This window comes from Drosophila tropicalis, unplaced genomic scaffold (genome assembly GCF_018151085.1).
Source record: "Drosophila tropicalis isolate 14030-0801.00 unplaced genomic scaffold, ASM1815108v1 contig_593, whole genome shotgun sequence".
Taxonomy (NCBI): Eukaryota; Metazoa; Arthropoda; class Insecta; order Diptera; family Drosophilidae; genus Drosophila; species Drosophila tropicalis.
The window spans coordinates 16899322-16920453 of record NW_027173070.1 but is presented as its reverse complement, the minus strand read 5'-3'; the positions used below and the strand labels follow the sequence as shown (position 1 = coordinate 16920453).

The 21132-nt window shown below is 36.9% G+C and overlaps 1 protein-coding gene across 1 annotated transcript; it reads left to right on the top strand.

Moving 5' to 3' along the window:
* Positions 1–12: 12 nt before the first annotated feature.
* On the top strand, positions 13–18828 carry Gp210 (nucleoporin 210). The gene is made up of 17 exons (XM_068289556.1): positions 13–217; positions 284–2714; positions 2774–3530; positions 3592–3909; positions 4374–4505; positions 4615–4814; positions 4896–5159; positions 6092–6217; positions 6966–7071; positions 9431–9552; positions 9619–9717; positions 9775–10158; positions 13517–13669; positions 15387–15522; positions 16527–16577; positions 18313–18390; positions 18453–18828. The coding sequence occupies exons 1-17, from the start codon at positions 57–59 to the stop codon at positions 18581–18583; spliced, it is 5649 nt and encodes a 1882-aa protein (XP_068145657.1). The 5' UTR covers positions 13–56; the 3' UTR covers positions 18584–18828.
* Positions 18829–21132: the final 2304 nt, after the last annotated feature.

The following is a 21132-nucleotide window of genomic DNA, read 5'->3' as shown; positions in this document are numbered from 1 at the left end:
AACAACGCGTTTGCTCATCTCTATTAGATTTGTAGCGTGATTTGGCGGCGTCCAAAATGGGCTTTCATAGAATAATTTATTTGTTATTTCTAATATTTTTAACTAGCAAAATAGTTAGAGCGGCCAAATTAAATCATCCCCGTGTCTTGCTGCCAATTTTTCATGACAAATCAGTGAATTTTACCTTGGAGGTCGACGAGTCCAATTGTTACAAATGGTGAGTGAGCCGACGCGGTCGGCCAATGCCGGCATCTTTCTAACCTAAAATATTATATATTTTTAGGACTTCCTCGCGCCAGGACTATATATCGGTGACTCCAATTTATCAAGATTTTAGCGAATGTTCCAATCAGGCAATTGTCACAGTCCAAACACACGAACGGCGCCGGAACACGGCCATCGTTTTTGCTGAGGATATTCATTCGGGATCGACTCTGCGATGTGATGTCATTGTAGATGCCATAGCCAGACTGAATGTGCGCACAGCCACGCGTAGGTTGTATCTGGAAGAGGCACCCGCTGTTTTTGAGCTCCATGCCTTCGATGCGGAAGAGAATGAGTTCTTTACTTTGGAAGGCATTGAATTCAATTGGGAGGTATCGGAATCGAGTAGTAACATTCCGGCGGCTATGCGTTTTCTGACCTTCTCAGACAGCCCTTACCACACTGTGCCTCCAGCATTAGAAAAATTTGAGGCTGATGGCTTAAAGGGCTATATGATCCTATTGGAGGGCATCAATACAGGAACATCTAAGGTAACCATTAGCATGCCTCAACCGGAATACCAAAATGTCCCGCATATTGAAGTTTATATCAGCGTCCTGGCGAATATTATTATTGAACCATCGGAGGTGACCATAATGACAGGAGATTCCATAAATTTACGCATACTTCAGTTAAAAATGGACAAGCTACACGAGATTAAGGATAGCAAGCAATATTATTTAGAAGTGGAAGACTCCAGTGTGGCCTATTTAAATGGCGCAACAGTCTTTGGCTCCCAACTTGGACGTACTCAAGTGTTTCTAAGAGATCGTAATGTACCGGATCAGGATAAAGACAAAGATTCATTGCAGGGACCAAGCGCTCTTATAACAGTAGCAGCACCTTTGAAACTTGGCATCAATTTAATGCCACACAATAACTGGATAACTGTGGTTGGAGAGAGGCATGAGATTGCGCTGGATTTGTATTCCTCGGATGGTCAAAAAATTACCTTGGGTTCACGTTACACCATTAAATCCGAAATGAACAATGCTTTGTTTACAGTCATTAAGCAGACACGAAATGGAAGTCGCATCTATGGCGAAGCAAAGGATGAAGGTACTTGCCAGATTTATGGTACTTACAAGGATCTTTCAGTCCAAGCTGAGATGCATATCTTTGCCGAATTAAAACTGGAACCAGTTCAAGTCATATTACCATTCGATCCCAACTCATTGAAGCCACAAAAGATTCAGTTCCATGCCATGGGCGGAGATTACAATTATGCCTGGTTTTCTAGTAACCCTCAAGTATTGAAAATCGATAATCAAGGATTAGCTACTACGGAAGTCAGAGGCCGTCTAGATGAACGCGGCCAATCCCACACCACAGTCAAAGTCACTTTGGCTAAGAATCAGAATGTGGCCGGGACGGCTCATGTCTATTTTCTGCCACCACAGCGTCTGGTTATCAAGGAATACAACTTTGAAACGGCTGTCCGAGATTATGTATGGGTCCATATAGCTTTATACACTTCCGTAAAAGACTTGGATGTGCCATATACCAAATGTGATAATCTTAATTTCCAATTGGATCTAAGTCATCCTTTACTACTTGAAAGCAATGATGGAGATAATGTGCCCGAGTTGGCCGCAGATGCTTGTCATGTGCTGCGATTGAAGGCAAATGCAGTGGGCACTACACAATTACGTGTCTCGTACATCTATCAGGATAAACTGCTCCACGATTCTGTCGATATTCATGTCTATGAGCCTCTAGTTGTCCTCAATCCTGTTGAGAATGAACTTGTTTTACCTGTGGGCTCCTCTCGTCATGTCATCTATGCCAATGGACCACAACGTATATTCACCCTGGAAGCTGAGCTCACCAAGTCCATCAATTTTAATAGCAAAGTCATTCAAGTCTCGGAAATTGAATTTGATACCCCAAATGAGATTACAGCTTTTAATATTCTATGCCGCGAACTTGGAGAGACTGAGTTCACCTATCGAGTATTCAACTCATTGAGCACAGCTAATTTTGCTGCATTTAAGGCTCATGTGACAACAAAAGTGCATTGTGTTCGACCACGTTTTCTTAAACTGTATGCTCGCCAGCAGTTGAGGAAATCATGCCCCCTGGATCTGGCCTCACATTCAGCATCCCAGTCATTGCTTTATCTAAATGAACAGCAGAAGAATCAGTTTGAGATCGAGATTGAAGTGCAAGATGTGAAAAATCGTAAGCTTATGAATATTAGTTCATTGTGGTTGGAATGGGAATTTGCTGCTGGAGAAGAGCGTTATCATGTGGACAATATACCACATCGTCAGATCGCTGAAGAAGAGCATTATCAGGGCATTAGTTTGCCAGCGCAGGATATATTGATTCTCACCATGAATGAGGTGGCTAATAATTTCCGTATTAAAGGAACTGTTTCCCGGTACAATGATAAGAAACTGGCCCATCAGGATATCTATGCAGAGCGTCCACCCTTCGGAGTGAAAAATGTAAGATTATGGTGTAAGAAGTTAATTAAAATTACTTAATTTTGTTTGTTATCTCTTAGGCCAAAACTGGCGCAGTCAGCACACCTTTAATTGAGAATGAAATACGTTTCCATACAGTAAATAATACATTGCTGCCGCAACACGTGAGCATCTATATGTCTCCGTCGCATGTTCATCGTTTGCCCATTGCTCAGGGCAGTGGTTTTCTACAACTGGAGCTCTCCGAGACGGGCATTGTTCAGGTGCAACATGATGAAAAGTCACAACAATTATTATTGACCCCTCTACGCTTGGGACATGCTCGTCTCGAGCTTACCGATCGCTGTCTAATGAATGATCCCGCCTATTTATCAATCTCTGTGGTGGGCATTGGAGCAATTAGTGTTCTGGCATTGGATCGTGTTGAACGTACCAATACCATAGAGGCAATCGTGAAGCTCTTTGATACCAATGATAATCTTTTGGAGATAAATTACAATCAATTGTCTGCCTATGAGCTGAGTCAGTTGATAGTCGATCCCAATATATTGAGTGTACGCCTTGATGACCAGCTATCAGAAAAGAATCTAGGACCAGGAATATTACGTTACTTGATCACTGGTAATAATATTGGCGAGACAAAGATTATATTCCAGGCAGGAGTGGGAGATCAGCAAGTGTCAAGTGAAGGCCTCAATGTTCAGGTATTTGCTCCTTTACGTTTGTATCCCAGAGACTCTACCCTGGTGGTTGGATCCAGTATACAAATCTATTATCAAGGTGGACCATTGCCCAATACAAATATTGTGTATCAGGTGGATAAGGAAAAAGTAGCAAGTAAGTATTTATAGATAAACACAATTCAAATCAAACACATAATTCCTTTCTTTTCCTATAGCCATGAGTTCAGCTATTGTGACAGCTCATAGATTGGGAGCTACTAAAATTACGGGCAATTGCATTCTACGGAATCCCATAACTAATCAGGATGAAATTGTATCTAAGGATACTGTCAATGTTCATGTTGTGGCTCTGAAGACTGTTCAAATACGCACTCCCTTGGTCCGCATACGCAGTGGAGCTGTAATGCCAGCCACTCTATGGGGTTTACCCGATCTATCACCCATGGTTTTGGGCACTCTACAGAATATGCAAATCACCTGGACAGTTAGTCAGCCCGAATTAGTAGAGATCTTCAATGTATTCACAGAAGCAGGTAAGGCTGCATTAGGTATTTGGTTTGTGGAAAGAACGTGCTTAGATACGGTTTTGTTGCTTTTAGTTTTACTTAGCACAAAGCCCACTAAAAGACACGCAGATTAAAGTTTTGAAGTGTTCTTCGATGAGCTTGCACGGTTGAGATTCATTGCAGGAACAGATACGGAACATACAAAATTATAAACAGGCGTGTTCTCGAATGTTATTGGCCTGAATCAGAATTGAGATCTGTTCTCGCTTCCGATTCCGTGCCAAATTATTCGGTTTTAAATTGTTTGCCTTTGAGTTAGTGGAATAAAAAATAATTGCAAACTTCTTTATCGTTTAATATTAACGATTGAGCATTGCTTTAATCCAATTTAATAGATTGAGATCTTGATTTTCATAATTAAAGCTCCCAGTTCAATAGTTAAAGTCATGTTTCATTTAAAATGTTTTCTATAACAACAAATTTATTTGCAGGCATTGAATACCAGAATAGTGATTTGATTTCAGTGCGCATACGAGCCTTAAATCCCGGTAAGGTTACCATATCAGCCTCGGTGCGTTTAGCCGATGGCACGAAATTGCCAACAGCCAGTGTGGAGCTAATTGGTGAGTAGAGACACCGAATGAATGGGGGATGAGTGGTGATGGTGGTCGTGGAATGAGAAGGCAACAACAATGAAATCACAAAATTGAAAACGTTTTTATCATTCGGTAGTAATCAAAACACTGGAATTGGTGGCACCCAAGCACACAAAAATGGACTCGATTTTGGCCGCACCGCGTAGCACACTCCAGTTGAAATGTAATATGGATGATGCGGTCTATAAGCTAGATGGGCAGAGTAGTGGCATTGTGAGCGTTACGCCAGATGGCATTGTCCACACAAAGGATTCTCTCGGTCGTGATCTGATAATTGTGAGTGTGCCCCAAAAGCGGCTTAGTTTGAAATTGCATTTCACTTTCTCTCCTGTTTTCTTTTTTTGGTTTGTTATCTAGGCCAAAACCGTTGACCAAACACTGCTCATTGGCATTGAAGTGAAGAATGTACAATATATTTTGGTCACCCTATTGCCAAATATCAAATTGAAAAAACTGGAACATAAATTACCACGTGGCATGAATGTGGCATTCAAAGTCTCGCTGCATGATAATCTGGGCAATGAGTTCTCTCACTATATTGAGGATGTAAATGGCTTGCGCTACGATTTGGCCACCAAGGATGTGGTCGATGCTCAGATTGGCAATAATCTGACAATTGCGGTGAGTTGTCATTGTCATTGGTTTTTGGTCCTGCCCAAATGCGGCAAATGACCAAAAGCCAAAAAGAGAAAAACTTTTGCGCTTGTCATATTTGCTAGAGAGTTTTTGTGGTTTCTATTTTCCATTTTGATTCACTTATTCAAAATGCCAAGTTTAAGTTTAAGCTTAGTATTTTTTTTTCATTCTTTTGTGTGCAAGTTTTGTTTATTTTTTTGTTTGTTGTGGCCTCAAACTTATTTCAATTTTATGCTCCTAACAATGAGAGCAGCTGCATTTTAATGTACTGTGACGTCAAGCACCTGAGGCTGCTGTTGTTAACAAAATCAAAAACCCAGGCAAAAAAAAAAAAAGAAAATAGAAGAGAATCTCAGTTTCACGTTGTCAGTCCGTCTGACTGCTGGCTTGGCCACTTGCCTTGCTTTCTTTCTATTTTGGATGTGTGTGTTTGTTGCCCCTGCATAAAAATTCTGTGCTGCACATGGGCAAGACGGGAACAGGAAGCAGCAGAAGCAGGAGCAGGAGATTTTTTTTGGGCAGCCTTCTCTTAAAAGCTGCAGCTGCCCACTGACCACACCGCAGACCACAAAACAGAGAACGAACTAAGACTCGAAACACTTGGAACTAGTTAAAGTGGCTTCACCTTGTTCAAGAATGTGTGTGTGTGTGTGTGTGTGGTCTAACCTATCCATTAACCAAGACTTAAAACAGACCCGGAGGATGGGATTTATCCATCATACTTATGTCCTATTTGTTTGCTAAGCAGGAAAATAATTCCAAAATTTAATTAAATAAATTTCAATAGCAGCTTACGATGACATCTCTTTGAGAAACACATACAAATGTACATTTATATATGTATATTTAAATACATATAAAATCGTAATAGTTAAATGTGAAAATTTCTAACTCACTCTATTATTTTGCTTATCTAGTTAAATTTGCAACGTGAGACGAATAACATGATTGCCATCAGTTTAAAGGATACAACTGGAGTTAAATATGCTGAGGATTATATCAAACTGTCAGTGTCTGAGTCACAGCATATTTACCCCACTAAGGTGAGTTTTTGTTCATTGTTGTAGCTATTGTTGTTATTGCTGCTATTGCTGAGCACTCAGGCAACAACCCAAACATGCATGTGGGTGTGTCTATGCATGTATGTGTCTATCTGTATGTCGGTGTATATACTCTATGTCCAAACTGTCAGCAGATTGCATCCAAAAACTTAACCCCAAAACCCAACCCAACCGAACTCAACCCAAACCAAGCAATATCAACAGAATTGACACTTGTCTACGTCATGTTTAATATGACCGACCCGCTGATGATGGGATGGATTTGTGTTGAGACACGTTTTACGTACATACATATATATAAATAACACAGAACTACATAGAAATTGTTTTAGTTGAAAATGCGCTATCTAACATTTTGAGATACACATTTACTTTACAATTCACGGAAGATTTTCTCATGTCTGTTTTTTTAATAATAAGTTCTTTTTTCATTTTAAAAACAAAGCAAGTAGAGCAAATAAATTGCATTTGTTATGATATAATTGAAATGATTTACATATACACAAAGTTTGCCCAAGTTGCACTTTGTTTTTGTTACTTTTTTGTCAATTGTTGACCTTTTTGTAGAGTAAATGTTTCTAGTAAATTATGTAGTACAGTGTAAACATATTTGTGTACACATCTATGAAAACTAAGTCTCTTCAATGTTCGATTGCATTCGACCTTCTCTAAACCCCATTCTACTTTTACTTATAACTTTGCTTCTTTTTCATATATTTTTTTTCTACAGACAATTTTCTCTGTGGGTGACATCATTTGCTTCGATTCACCGCTAACATTATCATCGATTTGGAGCAGCTCCAATGAGCAGATTGTGACGATTAATAAAAACACAGGTGAGTAGTTTTTCAGCAAGGTTACTTTAACCCCCATCTCTCTCTGTTTCTCTCTCTCCACTCAGTCTCTTATCTCGTAGATATTTTTTGTTCATCATATAACGATTGAATGATTAATTTCATTAGACTAAATTTTGTAAAGTGCTAATTTTATGAGCAAATAATGCTTTATTCGAAACTTGATGTAGTTTTTGTATTTTTGTTTTATTTTGTTCAATTTTACGGATGCAAATTTATGCGCTTTACTTCATTCAAATCCGTTGGACTGTACACTGCAATGGCATTTCATTGTGCGAAAAGAAGAGGAAGAGAAAGAGTGTGTTGTTTGCACATTTCATGCATACAAATCGTGTAAATAGGTCTATATATTTTACATGCGATTTATTGATAACCCAATTAGGCTGATTTTTGGAAGCTGTACAAACAACAATGAAGGCAACAAAGGCAACACAGTTGTTGTGTGTGTGTGTGTGTGTGTGTGTTTACAGCGTCAATTCACTGGTCATAATTTTGCATTAATTACCTTTGCTTTCAATTTTACTGAAAATGCACAATGGGTGTTATGGGGCAGTGGTTAAGAGAGGTTTAAACAGGGACGAAATAATATGAGAGGACGCAGACAAACGAGCATCAGAAGAGTTAAAGGATTTAATTGATTTTAGTTGGGCCAACTCTTTTTCCAATTGTTATACTGTTTATGGAAAAAAGGTTTAACTTTAGAATAAGAATAAGCATATTTTCAATTAGATTCTTGATCATATTTTAGGAAACATCTTCACAAACCTCACTCTGCATCAGCCTTAATCCAATCCTGACAAAAAAAATGAGTGAATAATTCCACTTGGAAGCATCCAAGCATTATATTTCTAAAATAGAATATAACTTTAAAGTGCATATAGACAAAGCTGTTCTTTTTCTTTATTATTAATGCATTTTAGTCAATATCCACTGTATGAGATTTATTTACTGTTAACAAGTTGAGCATTTATAGCATACTTATTTGCGCTGGTTCTTCAGGAGAAAAAAAAAAGGAGAAGCGTTTCATATTTGCAAGTTGAGCAATTGCGATATAAACCCCACACAGATAGAAGATGGGAGGAAAAAGAAGAGGAAAATTCAAAACGCAACGCCAGCTAAGCGTAATACATTATTCATAAAAAAGCATAAGGAAAAATCCTTACACCAAAAACAGAAGAAAAAACGAAATGGGAAGTGGAGAAAAGAAAACAATTTTTCACACTTTTCACGTCGCTGCACGTAAGGCAAATAAACATCCAAGAAGACACAGACAAACATAGGGCGACAAACGGCAAATAGCAAACAGCGCGACACCAAAAGAGTAACATGCCATTATGCCATGTTTTATATGATTTTTGTTTGCTATACTCCTATAGTTCTTTTGCTTTTGCATTTGAACTTTATGCTTAAAGATATGTTTAGTATAGCTTATGATTTGAAATCTTGCCAGGTAGGTGGTAGTAGTTTATATAAAATCAGGTCTACTTCTACTCCTATGTTAAATTATTGCCATTCTGAGCTCTAAAGTAATAAAGGTTACTCAAACTCTTAGTTACAAACTACTTGGTTTTTGAATTATGTATATTAAACGTTTGTTATAACTGCCATAAATATACAGATTATTGATTTGTGGCTACAGTATACACTGCTGCTGCTACTGCTTCACAAGATGAACTCCCCAAGCAATTTATACGCAACATCAGCAGCAGGAGCAGCAACCAATGTCCTTCGCACAGCTGGAGGATTAGTTTTAGATTCAAGTTTCAGTTATTTTAGTTATTGTTGTTATTATTGAAGAGAGGAAGAGAAAGCAAAGCAAAGCAAAGCAAAAGTGGAAAATCAAAGCCGTTTTGTGTGTCAACCTAAACAAGAAAATTCCCAAAACAATTAGCTAGCTTATTGCTTGCTTTCCTTTCATTCTTGTTGCATTTGATATTGTTGCTTTAAAATTAATTCATTTTGTAACAATGAATAATAATTGAGAGGCATCCAATCATTATTATTTTCTCTGCCCTCAAGTGCCATGTCATGTTATTGTGGAATAAATTAATTAAATAATTGTATGTAATAATAAGCACTGTATTTGTTGAGAAGTGAGCGCTTAGAGCAGAAATTTCTTTGGACCCAAAAATGCCAGGCAATTCTTGTAATTAACTATGCAAAGCAGCATAACTTGAGAGGAAGAGAGAGAGAGAGACAGAAAGAGAGAAGGAAAAAAAAAGAACAAATCAGTGAAGCATACTAAATGGCATCAAATATTGATAACTTGTGTTGACCTCAAACTTAATTGGAATTGCTTAGCATTCACCTGGTTACATCTCGTTCTCTCTATCTTTTGCAGGCATTGCTCGCGTTTTAAGCCATCGCCATAAGCCCGGAGAGAAAATTGTTATAACCAGCGGCGATGAAAGCCATCCGGGTGCCTATATCAAGTTTGATGCTGAAGTGCGAGAATCGGATGCAGTGAGTTTCTCTTTCCATCTCTTGATAAGGTTTAAATCTATTGTTACTAATAATCTATTTTTACAGATTGTTTTCCTCAAGTCCCTTGACATATTTAGTGGCATGGACTATAATGCTCAATTGGTGTTGCGTAATCATATACAAACAGACAAACACACTAATCTGGTAAGCCTAGATAAAATGAATTTCTCGGTTGCGTGCTAATCATCTTCTTCTTTTAAGATTTCCCACAACATTTCCAAGTGCTTGAATCAATTGGATAATCCAATTCCCGTTGATGCCTTCGCCTGCCGCCTGTCAGCTAAAGATCCTTTGGCCAAACAAATATTAAAACTTTACAAGGTTCGGGCTGGTTTTGATAGTCAGTCTAGTCGATATGTGTGTAAATTGGAGCTATTAGCCGGTTTCAATGAACTGCTTGCTGTTGTTAAGACCAACGATGTCTATCTGGAACTAGAGGCATTAATGCCCAATGGCATATTGGATAAGATGTCGTTGAAATTGGTGCCAGGCATTAAAGTAAAACCAGAGACAGTGCAAGTGAATGATATGAAGCCACAGGAGTTGCATATTAGTGGATTGGATAAGGCTCTAACCAAATTGCAGGTAAGTCTTAACAAGTCTCTTGTGTATATATCTATATACATATATAAAATGTGGGAATTTCATTTAAATCCTCACATTTGTCTGCCACTTATTTGATGAACAATCATGCAAAGAACCACTGCCATCAAGTATTGTAGGCGAAGTAGAACAAGAACAAGAAGCAGAACTCGCATTTTATGTGGTAATAAAATACAGGAAATTGCTTTACAATGTGCAGTGCCAGTGGCGGCTTCTTCACCCAAAGTACAATATTATGTACAACACAAGCGATGAGAGTGCTCTTCTGTCAACCAGATGGACACAAGGACATTGGCAGAGAGAGCGGAAGACACAGAGAGTAAGAGAGAGAGCAATGGTAGTCCATGAATTCAAAAGTTCGTGCCAGTCAGACATTCAACCAGTCAGCCATTGTTTCCATTGTTGTTGCCGCAAGAAATGCCGCAAGTAGTAGCTGAAGCAACCGCAGCCACAGCCGCAACCAGTAACCATCAGCCTTGCAATGTCAATGCTGCCCCAAGACATTGCAGCTAAAGAAAAAAAAGTGGGAGAGCTGGAGAAAGAGCGACAAAATGTGATTGAGAGAGGAGGAAAGAAATGAAATTCGTTCTTGAAAAATGCAAAATGACAGCAATTTTGCTTGACTTCCCCCTCCAACTTCCGGCTAGCTTGAGGCATTATTTGCTTTCATTTTTATTTTTTGAGTTAACTAAAAAGATATATATGTATATATATATATATTAGCCGCATTTTTGTAACTCTAATTACAGTTAAGTGGCCATTTGAAATATGGGAAATAATTTAGATTGCTTTTCCGCTCAAAAATTTTGCCTTAATTTAAATGTGAGTAAGGGGGATCATTTGCACTAAACGCTGCTGTCATTGTTTTCCCTGATGCCAGAAGCTGTCAATGATGATTGTTATTTGTGCAATCAAGCGTTTTATTGACGACTAACCATTGAAGATGGGAAATGGAAGTGATATATCCGAGTGAAAATCGATTAGAACTCAGCGTACATAAGCCGTAAATTGGCTGTTCATAGTAATCTTTTAAGTGCAGTTTTCGAGATTTCAGCTTTGATAGCAAATTGTTATCAATTGTTTAAAAGATTAAAGAGATATTTAGTCGTTAACCTTTAATGGCAAGATCTTAAAAGATATACATAGATTCTAATTAAAATGGAACTCAAATGAATTTAAGAGAATAGGTATGATTTCAGGTCTGTTAGGCAAATATGTAGATCGAATGGGAATATTTCAATATTTGCTTGTATCAATTTAAAGGACATAAGTTCCTTGTTAAATTCTATAGATACGTGCCAAAATCGAACTCAAGAACACAAATAAGTACATATGTTTGTACTTAGATCTATTGAAATCGATTGTTTATTTTCTCCTTGGATAAGAACTATGACTTTCTCTTTCCTGGGAATTCGTTTTAAAGAGGCCTGGTAAAAACTTCTGCTTGTCAATTTCATTTGTACTTTAATTTAACAATTTCCACAACTGACAACAAGTCCAGCAACCGCATGTCAGATATATATACATACATACATACATATATATGTATGTACAATCATAGTATATATATATTTCTCTATAGTCTCTTTGCTATCGACATGTTTGTGTGTAAAATTAATATAAAAATGCATTGGTCTGCATAATTTTTAAATTAATTATTAAATATTGCTTCACTCTTTCTCACTCTTTGTTTTTGCAAGTGTGTGTGTGTGTGTGTGTATTTGTGTATTATCAATGGACTAATAAGTATTGTTTTCAACTTTTTTTGTTGTATGGCTGCTGCTATTGTTGTTCTTATTGTATTGATATGCTGGCACTTCCGTTTATTAATAATGTTGATGTTTTTTCAAGCATTTATTATTACATATTAATAATTATATTCGATACATATGTGTGCATGTGTGTGTGTGTGCTCGATGGTGTGCGTAAACTTGTTCGGATGTCAGCAAAAGTTGCTCCCTGGTCACTTCCGCTACAATAATAACTTATTTTTTGCAGTTTCCATTTTTTATGCTTCTAGAATCGGGTAGGGTAACAAATTCGGGTAGTTTGGTGTTCTCAAAAACATATATATTCCATCTCAATGATTATGTGCCATGTTGAGCAAAACGACCTCTAATTCCGAGAGTTTCATTTGACCTAAATTATTTGCTTCTGTAAACTTTTCCGCTAGCTTGACAGGCCGTGTCGCAACAACAAAAGTTTTTTTCCTTAACAACAAGTTTTCACAATATTTCAACACATCTTTCCAGTAGTTTATTTTAAAATGGTTGTAAACTTAAAGAAAAGAAGTGCAAATAAAAGAAAACTTATAGTTCTTAGATGGCTTTTCAGCCGACTTTTAGGTAACTCTTCTAAATCATTTGATTGTTTGTGGAATCGAAGAGTTTGACTTTGTGGTTACTAGGAATGCTTTTTGAAATATAATCATAATTAAATCTTTTTCATCTAATATCAACAGATATTTCTATTTAGTTGCAGAAATCAGTTAGGTAGGATTGGGTATCCATCACTCGATCATTTCAACCATTACTATTTTCACGTTTTTTTTCGTATTAATTTGCCAAATGAAAAATTACCGGATATGCTATTTTTTGCAAGTTTAATATTTTATTATACAAATGTTTTTTATTAAAATTAAATTTTCTTCAGGTTTTAAGCATGATTTTGGGAATTTTTCGCCTGGATGAAAGGTTATAAATTTAAAATATGAAAATTTGGCAATTTGGAGCGAAATTGAGTGAGAAAAGGCTTCTTAATATCAAAAAACTCTTAAAAACAAGACACAATGCAAACAGAAATATTTGTCAAGTGCTTGATAATGTCATGATGATGTTTGGTTTTCCATTCGTAGGTGTGTGGGTGTGTGTCATACATACATATATGCACAATACAATTCACACATATGTACAAATATATACATATTTAAATTAAATTGAATTTGCTGCTTGCAATTTGTTGAGACTTTGCCACACGCACACAAATATGAAAATACATTTGGTTATGCGAGAATGCAAATGCTGCCACACAGCTGACAAATGAAATAAATACAATACGGCCGGAACTCTTCAAAACCCCTGAAGCCCCCCAAAACCTATGCCCACCCATGTCCACCCAGGTCCACCCACTCTCTGCCTCCTGTTTCCACTTTTAGCGACCTCAGTCAACTGCAATTTAATGCTAATGAGCGCTTATTGAATTTTCTTTCAAGCTTTTTTCGGTTTTTTTTTTTTTTTTTGTTGTGAAATGAAAAAATAATTATTTAATTTGTATTGCCAACATATTTAAGTTTGATTTAAATAATTATTTGCTGTTGTTATTTTTTCTTCTATATTTTTAGGTCAAATCATCGGATACGAAATACTTTGATGTCGAATTCATTGAACATGGCCATGGTCTTAGCAAATATCGCTTGAATTTCCTTGCCGATTTCCCGCTGGATGAGCAGTTCTTTGTCTTGGTGGAATCAATAGAAACCGAACAAAATATTGAGGTAAGACGGAAGAGATTTAACCAACTAGTTAAACATTTGTAGCAAATTCCTTTTGGAATTTTATTGTTGCTGTTGTTCTTGTTGTCCAATTTCAATTTCAGCAACAAAAAGCGCAAATGTAAATATACATATATGTTGGTTGGTTGGTTTTGTTAGGGTGCGGGAACGTTTGCCATTTTTCATTTGAAGGTTGCCTGGATGGGGTTACACCTGCTGTTGCCGCTGCTGCTGCTGATGCCATTAGATAAAGCAAACATACACATACTGATAGTAGTAGTTGCCTCTGCGCGTATCAATTTGTTGTTGTTATTTCCACAAAAAGTTTCACCCGGCACGTTTCCTGGTGCTGCACTCAAACTTCCTGTGCTGTTGCCGCTTCGTCTTGTTCGCTGCAGCATTAAAAGCGGGCAACTGAAATAAAAATTGCAACCAACGGAATCGTATAAATTGAGTTTCGTTTATGTACCCATCTACACCCTGCCCATTCCCGCCCACTGAAAGCATGGAATGGTCAACGCAATTGTAGTTGCAGTTGCAATTGTATCTGCTTCTGTATCTGTAGTTGTAGTTGCAGTTGTTGTCGTATATCTTGCTTAACCTTTTTCCCAAAGTCCAAGTTGTCTGCTGGTCAAATTGCATAAATTTCGCTACCAAAAGAGATCAACCAAACGGGGAGGGTAAAAGGTTGGTTTTGCTCAGTTTCAGGATTTCACACAAACAAGTCCAAAAGTCGTTAAGTATCTGAGTCTGTGAATGTCCTATATACGTGTGGTGGCTATTGGTCTTTTGTTTCATATGCTAACCATACAAACACACACACACAAACACTCTCATGCATCATGTCAATAAATTCTCATGCCTAAGTCGATCTTCCTTGTCCTTTTCTTCGTGGAAACATTTGGCCAGACGCCACAATGGTCACCGACTTGATTTAAGTTTTGTCTGGCCTTTGCAGAGTCCATTTTCGAAGGTGGCCTTTAATTTTGCTAGCTTTAAAAGCGAAATTCCACTTCCTAACATTAGTTATCCTACATTGTAATTGTTAGTATGACCCACAAATTGGTAATTTATGGCCAGCACTTTAAAAATATGTTGAATTTGTGAAAATCGACTTTAAAATAGAAACTTTATGTGTTCCATGTTAAGCATTTATTTAAAATAAAGTTCCCCGAGGTAAAATGTACAGCTGGAAGCCCCAAAAAAAGAGTAATTTTTGATAATTTTTTCCAAGGAGAAAGAAGGGTTTAATATTGATGATTGGGAATTTATTTAACTGAAAGTACATATATTTAATCACATGTTTTTTTCAAATGAAAATATAACAAGAATTATAAAGGATATTGTAAAATCCTTGCAATTCCTTCTTTCTCTGCGGTGCCATAGCGTTACCATAAAAATTATCTGAAAAGGAATTAAAAAAAACATGGTTGACAAAAATAACATCCTAATATATTTCTGGCCAAACAAAATCGGCAAGTAAAATATTGAAGACCTTCTAAATCAGTGATTTTTAGAATTTTGATGAATTTCAACTTAAATATTGGGAAAGACAAAGCAACTTCTGCAACAGTTTATTGCAATGATATTATCTCTTCAGTCTCTTTGGAAACAACAAAGATATAATGATGATAATAATAACAAAAGGAAAAACAGACTTAAATGAATTCTGCATTTGAAAAAAGCTCTACTAACCACAATATCTCTCGTTTTATTTCAGATACCAATTGTGGGCCATACGATGTTGGCCCAAAAGTGCTCTGGACGTTCTTTGGGTTCAACATTCTTCTATCGTTTATTGGAGAATATTGGTTTCATTCTAACCACCGCCATTATAGTGATCATTTCTATATGGGGTAAGTGATAGCTTATTTGCATATTCCATCTAGAGTTATACAATAAATTTGAATAATTTAAGCCAAAAAAAAAAGTAGAAGAACATAAATCATAAAGAGCCGGCGCGACCTTCACATAGACAGAGATAGAGAGAGAGAGATTTGTTTTTTGCTGTTCCTGTTTTGCAGTTAATCGCAAATTCCATGAATTTTTAATCAGCGACCCCTTTCGTTTGGCATCCTTGCTGCGTTATCCTTTGACACACAGGCAATGGCAACGAGTCGACCTTTTTAGTAACGCTTCATGCGACCTGCGTTTTAGTAAGGACAACGCCGCTTCGTTAAACTTTCGAGCCATTTCCATGCATTTTTACACGCAGCAGCCAACAACTCAGTTGCTCTCTCTCTCACTCACTCCCTTCCTCGATGAAACTTGCTTTTGCCATAGTTGTGGAAAACTTTTCGTCGTTTTCGTCTTTCCCTCTCGTTCTCTGTCTCTAAATTTTTCTGTTGGAACTCAATGTAGTTAGTTGGTTTCGGTTGTTGCTGTTGTGTTATCGGTTCGCCTAACGAAACAAAAAAAAAAAAGTAAAGGTAGAAAACACTTTACACCCAATAAAAAATGAAGGCTAAGAAAAGTGGCCAAGCAACGTTGTTTACCTTGTTCACTTGGCCAACCACAAACTGATAAGAAGTTTTGTTTTGCTACGTGCCAGCAACCTCAAGCCCCAAACCCCAACCGCAAACCCAACTCAAACCCAATACACAAGTTTAAAGAGTTACCCCGAACAAAAAAAAAACAAACACCCCCAATTGCATCTTGGAATCGCCCGAAGTGCAATAGCAACGACAACAGACTATTGCATCTTGATTAATTGCATTTCGCATGCATGAGCCATAGACATACACATACACATATACGAATAATATATACATACATATATAAAGCAACTTTTGTTATTCATTCTCATTTATTCTATGTCTCCCTCTCTTTTCTTTCTTTCTCTCGTTTCTTTTTTTTGCAGTGTACATTTTCTTTTTGCAAACGCAAGACGTCACGCAAGTCAACTCTGAGGGTAAGTTTAATTAATAATTTTGAAAGCACACCACACCAAACCGAGGATGAGCAGGCAGCAGCCCGAAGCTGGAGTCAGGACATGGTGAAGTTGGGGGGAGGGGGCGGTAAAGGGGCAAACTAGATGAGGGGTTATCTAAAAGAAGCTGGGCAGCAGCATCTTCACAAAAACCCAACCACGCACAACTTTTCCTACACTTCTCTATTAGTTTTAAGTTTTTAGTCATTTCGTGCATGAATACCAAAAAGTTTCGGGCAACCATAGCGATAACAGGCTCAGTCTTTGCACTATCATCATCAGTTGGTTGGCAGCAGCGTTTACAGAATTTCTTATTTATGACTTCAACTTTGATTTTTCATGCTTTCCTTTAGCTTCTCGCGGTTGAACTATGAAATTAAAGGCAGCAGTAGAAATAGCTATCCCTCGACTCCACTTCCCCCTCTCTTTCTCTATGTTTATATGTATGTACATATATATTCTTGAAGGATTTCAAAAACTATGCTAATCAGGCTGAATAATAAATAATCATCAGGAGGGTGGTCAGTAAGAGGGAGAGAAAAAATGTCGCAGGTCCATTGGCTTTATGCCAGTGTGTAAATTGTAATTCAAATGCAATCAATGCCCATAAACTTTGGCCAACTGTGTAGATGTGTTGAAGGAGCAGAAGCAGAAGCAGGCCAGAGTAGCATCTGGTACCAAGGCCGCCAGTAAGAAAAGGAGGGCTAAAAAAAGAGATGAGAAAATGCAATGCAAAAGTAAATTGAATTTGGCCAAAGAAACCAAAACTTATAGCCACTGCCTAACCTTGACTTGAAATGCTTTTCCAAGTGTTGATTGGTTCAGAATGTTGCTTTACTCTTTTAAAGGGTAATTTAGTTTTCCCCAAGAAGGGAGGGAACAAAATAAGCAACTGCTTTTTAATATTGTTTAGATTAAGTAGGATATATAAAATCGTTTAATATATATTGAAAGACTTACCAATTAAGAGCTTGATATTTGCTTAATGTTGCGCCAAACGTTTCATCTTGATGATAAGAGTTCACTGAGTCACTTTTTAATATATGAAAAAGTTAATTTACCCAATTCATTCATTTGTTAACTCACTTGTTTACTTGATTCACTGGATTTATGAATTGTGTTTTGATCAGTTTTTTATATTCTATTGAAAAAGGAGTAAACAAGTGAGTGAGTAAAGAGAATAAGTCTAGTGTATGAACTGTTTAGTTCGCTATATACTACTATAGATTTTGATTCCTTATTTTCGGGATTTTCCTGTACACATGTAACTGCTGAGCCCAGTTAAGGCGCCTGCACGTGGTGGTCGAAAAGTGTTTTGCATTTTATCAGCAAGTTGCCTCTGCGCATACTCAAATTACCTTAATTACCAAATTAGTCTAATTACTTAAGATTTCTAGCTAATGAGAAGTTTGCTGCAAGGTCAGCATTTTGCCCTCTGCCCGCACGTAATTTTCACACTAATTTTAATAGCTAAATTATTTGTTACTGCTGCTGCTGCCAAAAAGGAAAGAACCCAGAAAGAAAGCAAAAAGAAAAGTCGAGCAAATGTTTGCCTGTTTTTTGTTTGTTCGCACATTTTTCATTTCATACACAGGACCACCCTCAATCTCCAAGTCCACCCCCCAAGTCCGCCGCCTAGTCGAGCGCGTGCCAATTGGCGTATAACTTAATGTGAAACCTTCCAACTAATAGCCATTATTCTCTGCCTTCTTTCTAGTGTTCAAGAAAAATACCAGCAAAATGAACAATTCCCATGGTGACAGTTTCAATAATTCCAGTGCTAAAGTATATAATGGTGAGTAGAGATTGTAATTGTTTGTTTGGTTACAAAGACTAATTTTATGATATCGTTTTTAGCCCTCTTCTCGGGCTCACCGAGTCCGAAACGCAATCAATTAAATTCATCCGATTCCGATGAAAACTTTGTCTATGGTAATCCACAATTGGGCTCACCTTTCAGACCGCCAGTTTTCGCGCGTACTAACTAGTGAAAGTAAACTGTTTTATTATTCCGGACTGATGAGCACAATTTTTAGTTGATAATATTTATAATATGATAGACACATGATTGATTATAAAACTCAGGTTGTAATATATGGAAGGTGTTTAAATAGGAGATTATAATTAAGTGCAAACCAATGGCAGACTCTAAGAACTTAATAATTGTTAATCTATCTGTTTGTTAAGTGTAAAGAACGATGAAAATAAATTTCGTATACGATTTTGTACTAGATTCTAGAAAGTGAAAAGTTTTCTTTTTATATATATATAGGTACTGTGTGTATGTGTGTGTGTGTGGGTTCTGTTTTTCTTCTGTTATGTGAGTGTGGGAGTGTCTGCCAGGCACGTGCAAAAGGCCACTTCAATTTACTCATTTTTCCTTCTCCTGTATCGCGGCGTGTGTCTCTCCTACTTTTCCTCTCTTTTTAGTACTCGCTTTCTCTGCAAAAGTGTTAAGTGCAATCTGAGCACTCCGAAGTACTGATTTTTAAGCAGTTGCAGTTACCGGGTTGCTTCTAGCTGCAAATTTTTGTTGTATGCATTTCTAATTAGAATCAGAATCAGCATCAAGAGTCAAGTATGCCATTAATTTTACATTTGCGCATTTCAAGTATGTGCCACGCCCGAAAGCATTTGAAAAATGGGCTTACATTTGAAGTGTCTGGCTGAATTTGCTCTTTTTCTAATTCTCTAATATTTATCCATTTTTTTAATCCAGTTTTTTTTTTTTTTTTTTTGCCATTATTAATTAGTTTTAAAGCTTTTCTTAATTAGAGCACTAGGCCAAATGGTTATATGTTTCGGCTCATTAAAACTGCAAGAGACTGAAGCCAGCAAATTTTTTTTGGTCTTTTTTTCTGTGTATCTCCCTTTTGGTCTATCTTGATTTATTAATATTAAGCATTTATGCTTAAGCCAGTGGTCGGTCGGATGGTTGGTTTTGCGGTGCAGTCAGGCGATGTGGTAATTTTACATATGGGTTAAGGGATAAGGCTCTCGCTTCATCATTTTAACGCAATATCCTTGGCACTGAAATGGAAATTTTCTTCGATATGTAAGTTCTCTTTACCGGATACTTTTTTTTTTTTTTTTTTTGCATGCTCTCATAAATTATAAATAAACTTAATCGTGTCCGAGTGTATTGAACTGTGGCCACATCTCGAGAGGATTGTTAAAGTAGTTGCCCGTGCCGAGCAGCTGACAAATGCACAGGCATTCCTCAATAACAGGGACCCTCTGCCTCACCAACCTCCTGAAACCCTGTCTCGTTACGCTGTCCCCTTAAGGTTGATTAAGATGCTTAAAATTGACTTCACTCATGTGTTAGCGATATTTGCTGTGCGTGAGTGTTTGTGTGTGTGTGTGTGTGTGTGTGTATGGCATGCTTGATTTGCTCATTTCCGGTTCATTGAAATCCTGCGAACGGGGCAGAAGTTGGTGTGTGAGTGTGTATGTGTTGGCAAGCGATATTCTAATCGGATTTGTGTGTTTGTCCGATATGTACGAATAGATGAATTATGGTCAAGGCTTCTGCTGCTAAGCATCCTCCACTCCCTTCTCTTTGTCTCTCTCTCTCTTTCTTCGTCTCTCTTACGATTACTTTCTCTTTGTGCAGGCTATATGAATTATTAAAACAACAATTAGCAATCTAGGTAATTATATATACATAGACTAACCAATACATTCAACTATATAAAATCATATGTACATAAATTCATGTATAACTAAACATCCAGTTTTGTGTGCAATTTGCGTTAGCAAATATTATGTCCTAAATTGCTAAAATATATATGTAATAAACAAAAACATAAAGGGTGCTTGACTTAGAGCACTTACAACTAAAAGTGAAATCTGTAAAGACAGAAATATAGAGAATTATTTATAAAAAATAAAAATGCAGCCAAATTTTCAAAAAGTTGCCAGTTGTTATAGATTTATAACAGTTCATCATAGTATCATCAGAAAATTGATGTCTCAATTCATTAAATAGTAGGTCATTAAAATTATTATTATATTTTCTTAATTCAAAAATAGATTTTTTGCTAAAATATAAAAAATTTAATAATTAAACAGGAGATCGAGTTTGACAATAATTTGACAATAATAATCGAATCCTCCCAAAGATTTCCTAGACGTAATGTCAATATATAAAGTCTCTTACTTACAGCCTTCCTTTCCAGAATATATATCCCAAATGAATTTTTGGAGTGTTTAATATATTTCTTACGCAACGATCATATTTACTAGAAAGGACACCCTATAATACATCTTTATATACATACATACATATGCGCTCACCCATAATCTGTATTTATGTTTTATATGTATTTATGTAAATATAGCTGTTAATGTAACTGTAACTGTAACTTCTATTGACTTGATGACCTTAATCGATTTGGGTTTTAGTCGCAGTAAATTAACATTAGTTTTGCTGCCCACAAATATTAAGTAAACGCTTTGGCAAACAAATCAAAAACACGAAAATTGCAAATTTAATGAAATTTTTGCCTTTGGCCACACACAAACACACACCGAG

Excerpts from the sequence above, each read along its gene's own strand:
- Gp210 (XM_068289556.1), top strand. The coding sequence starts at position 57 with ATGGGCTTTCATAGAATAATTTATTTGTTATTTCTAATATTTTTAACT. Across the intron at positions 218-283 it reads GAGTCCAATTGTTACAAATG|GACTTCCTCGCGCCAGGACT; the intron begins GTGAGTGAGCCG and ends ATATATTTTTAG. Across the intron at positions 15,523-16,526 it reads AGTGATCATTTCTATATGGG|TGTACATTTTCTTTTTGCAA; the intron begins GTAAGTGATAGC and ends TTTTTTTTGCAG.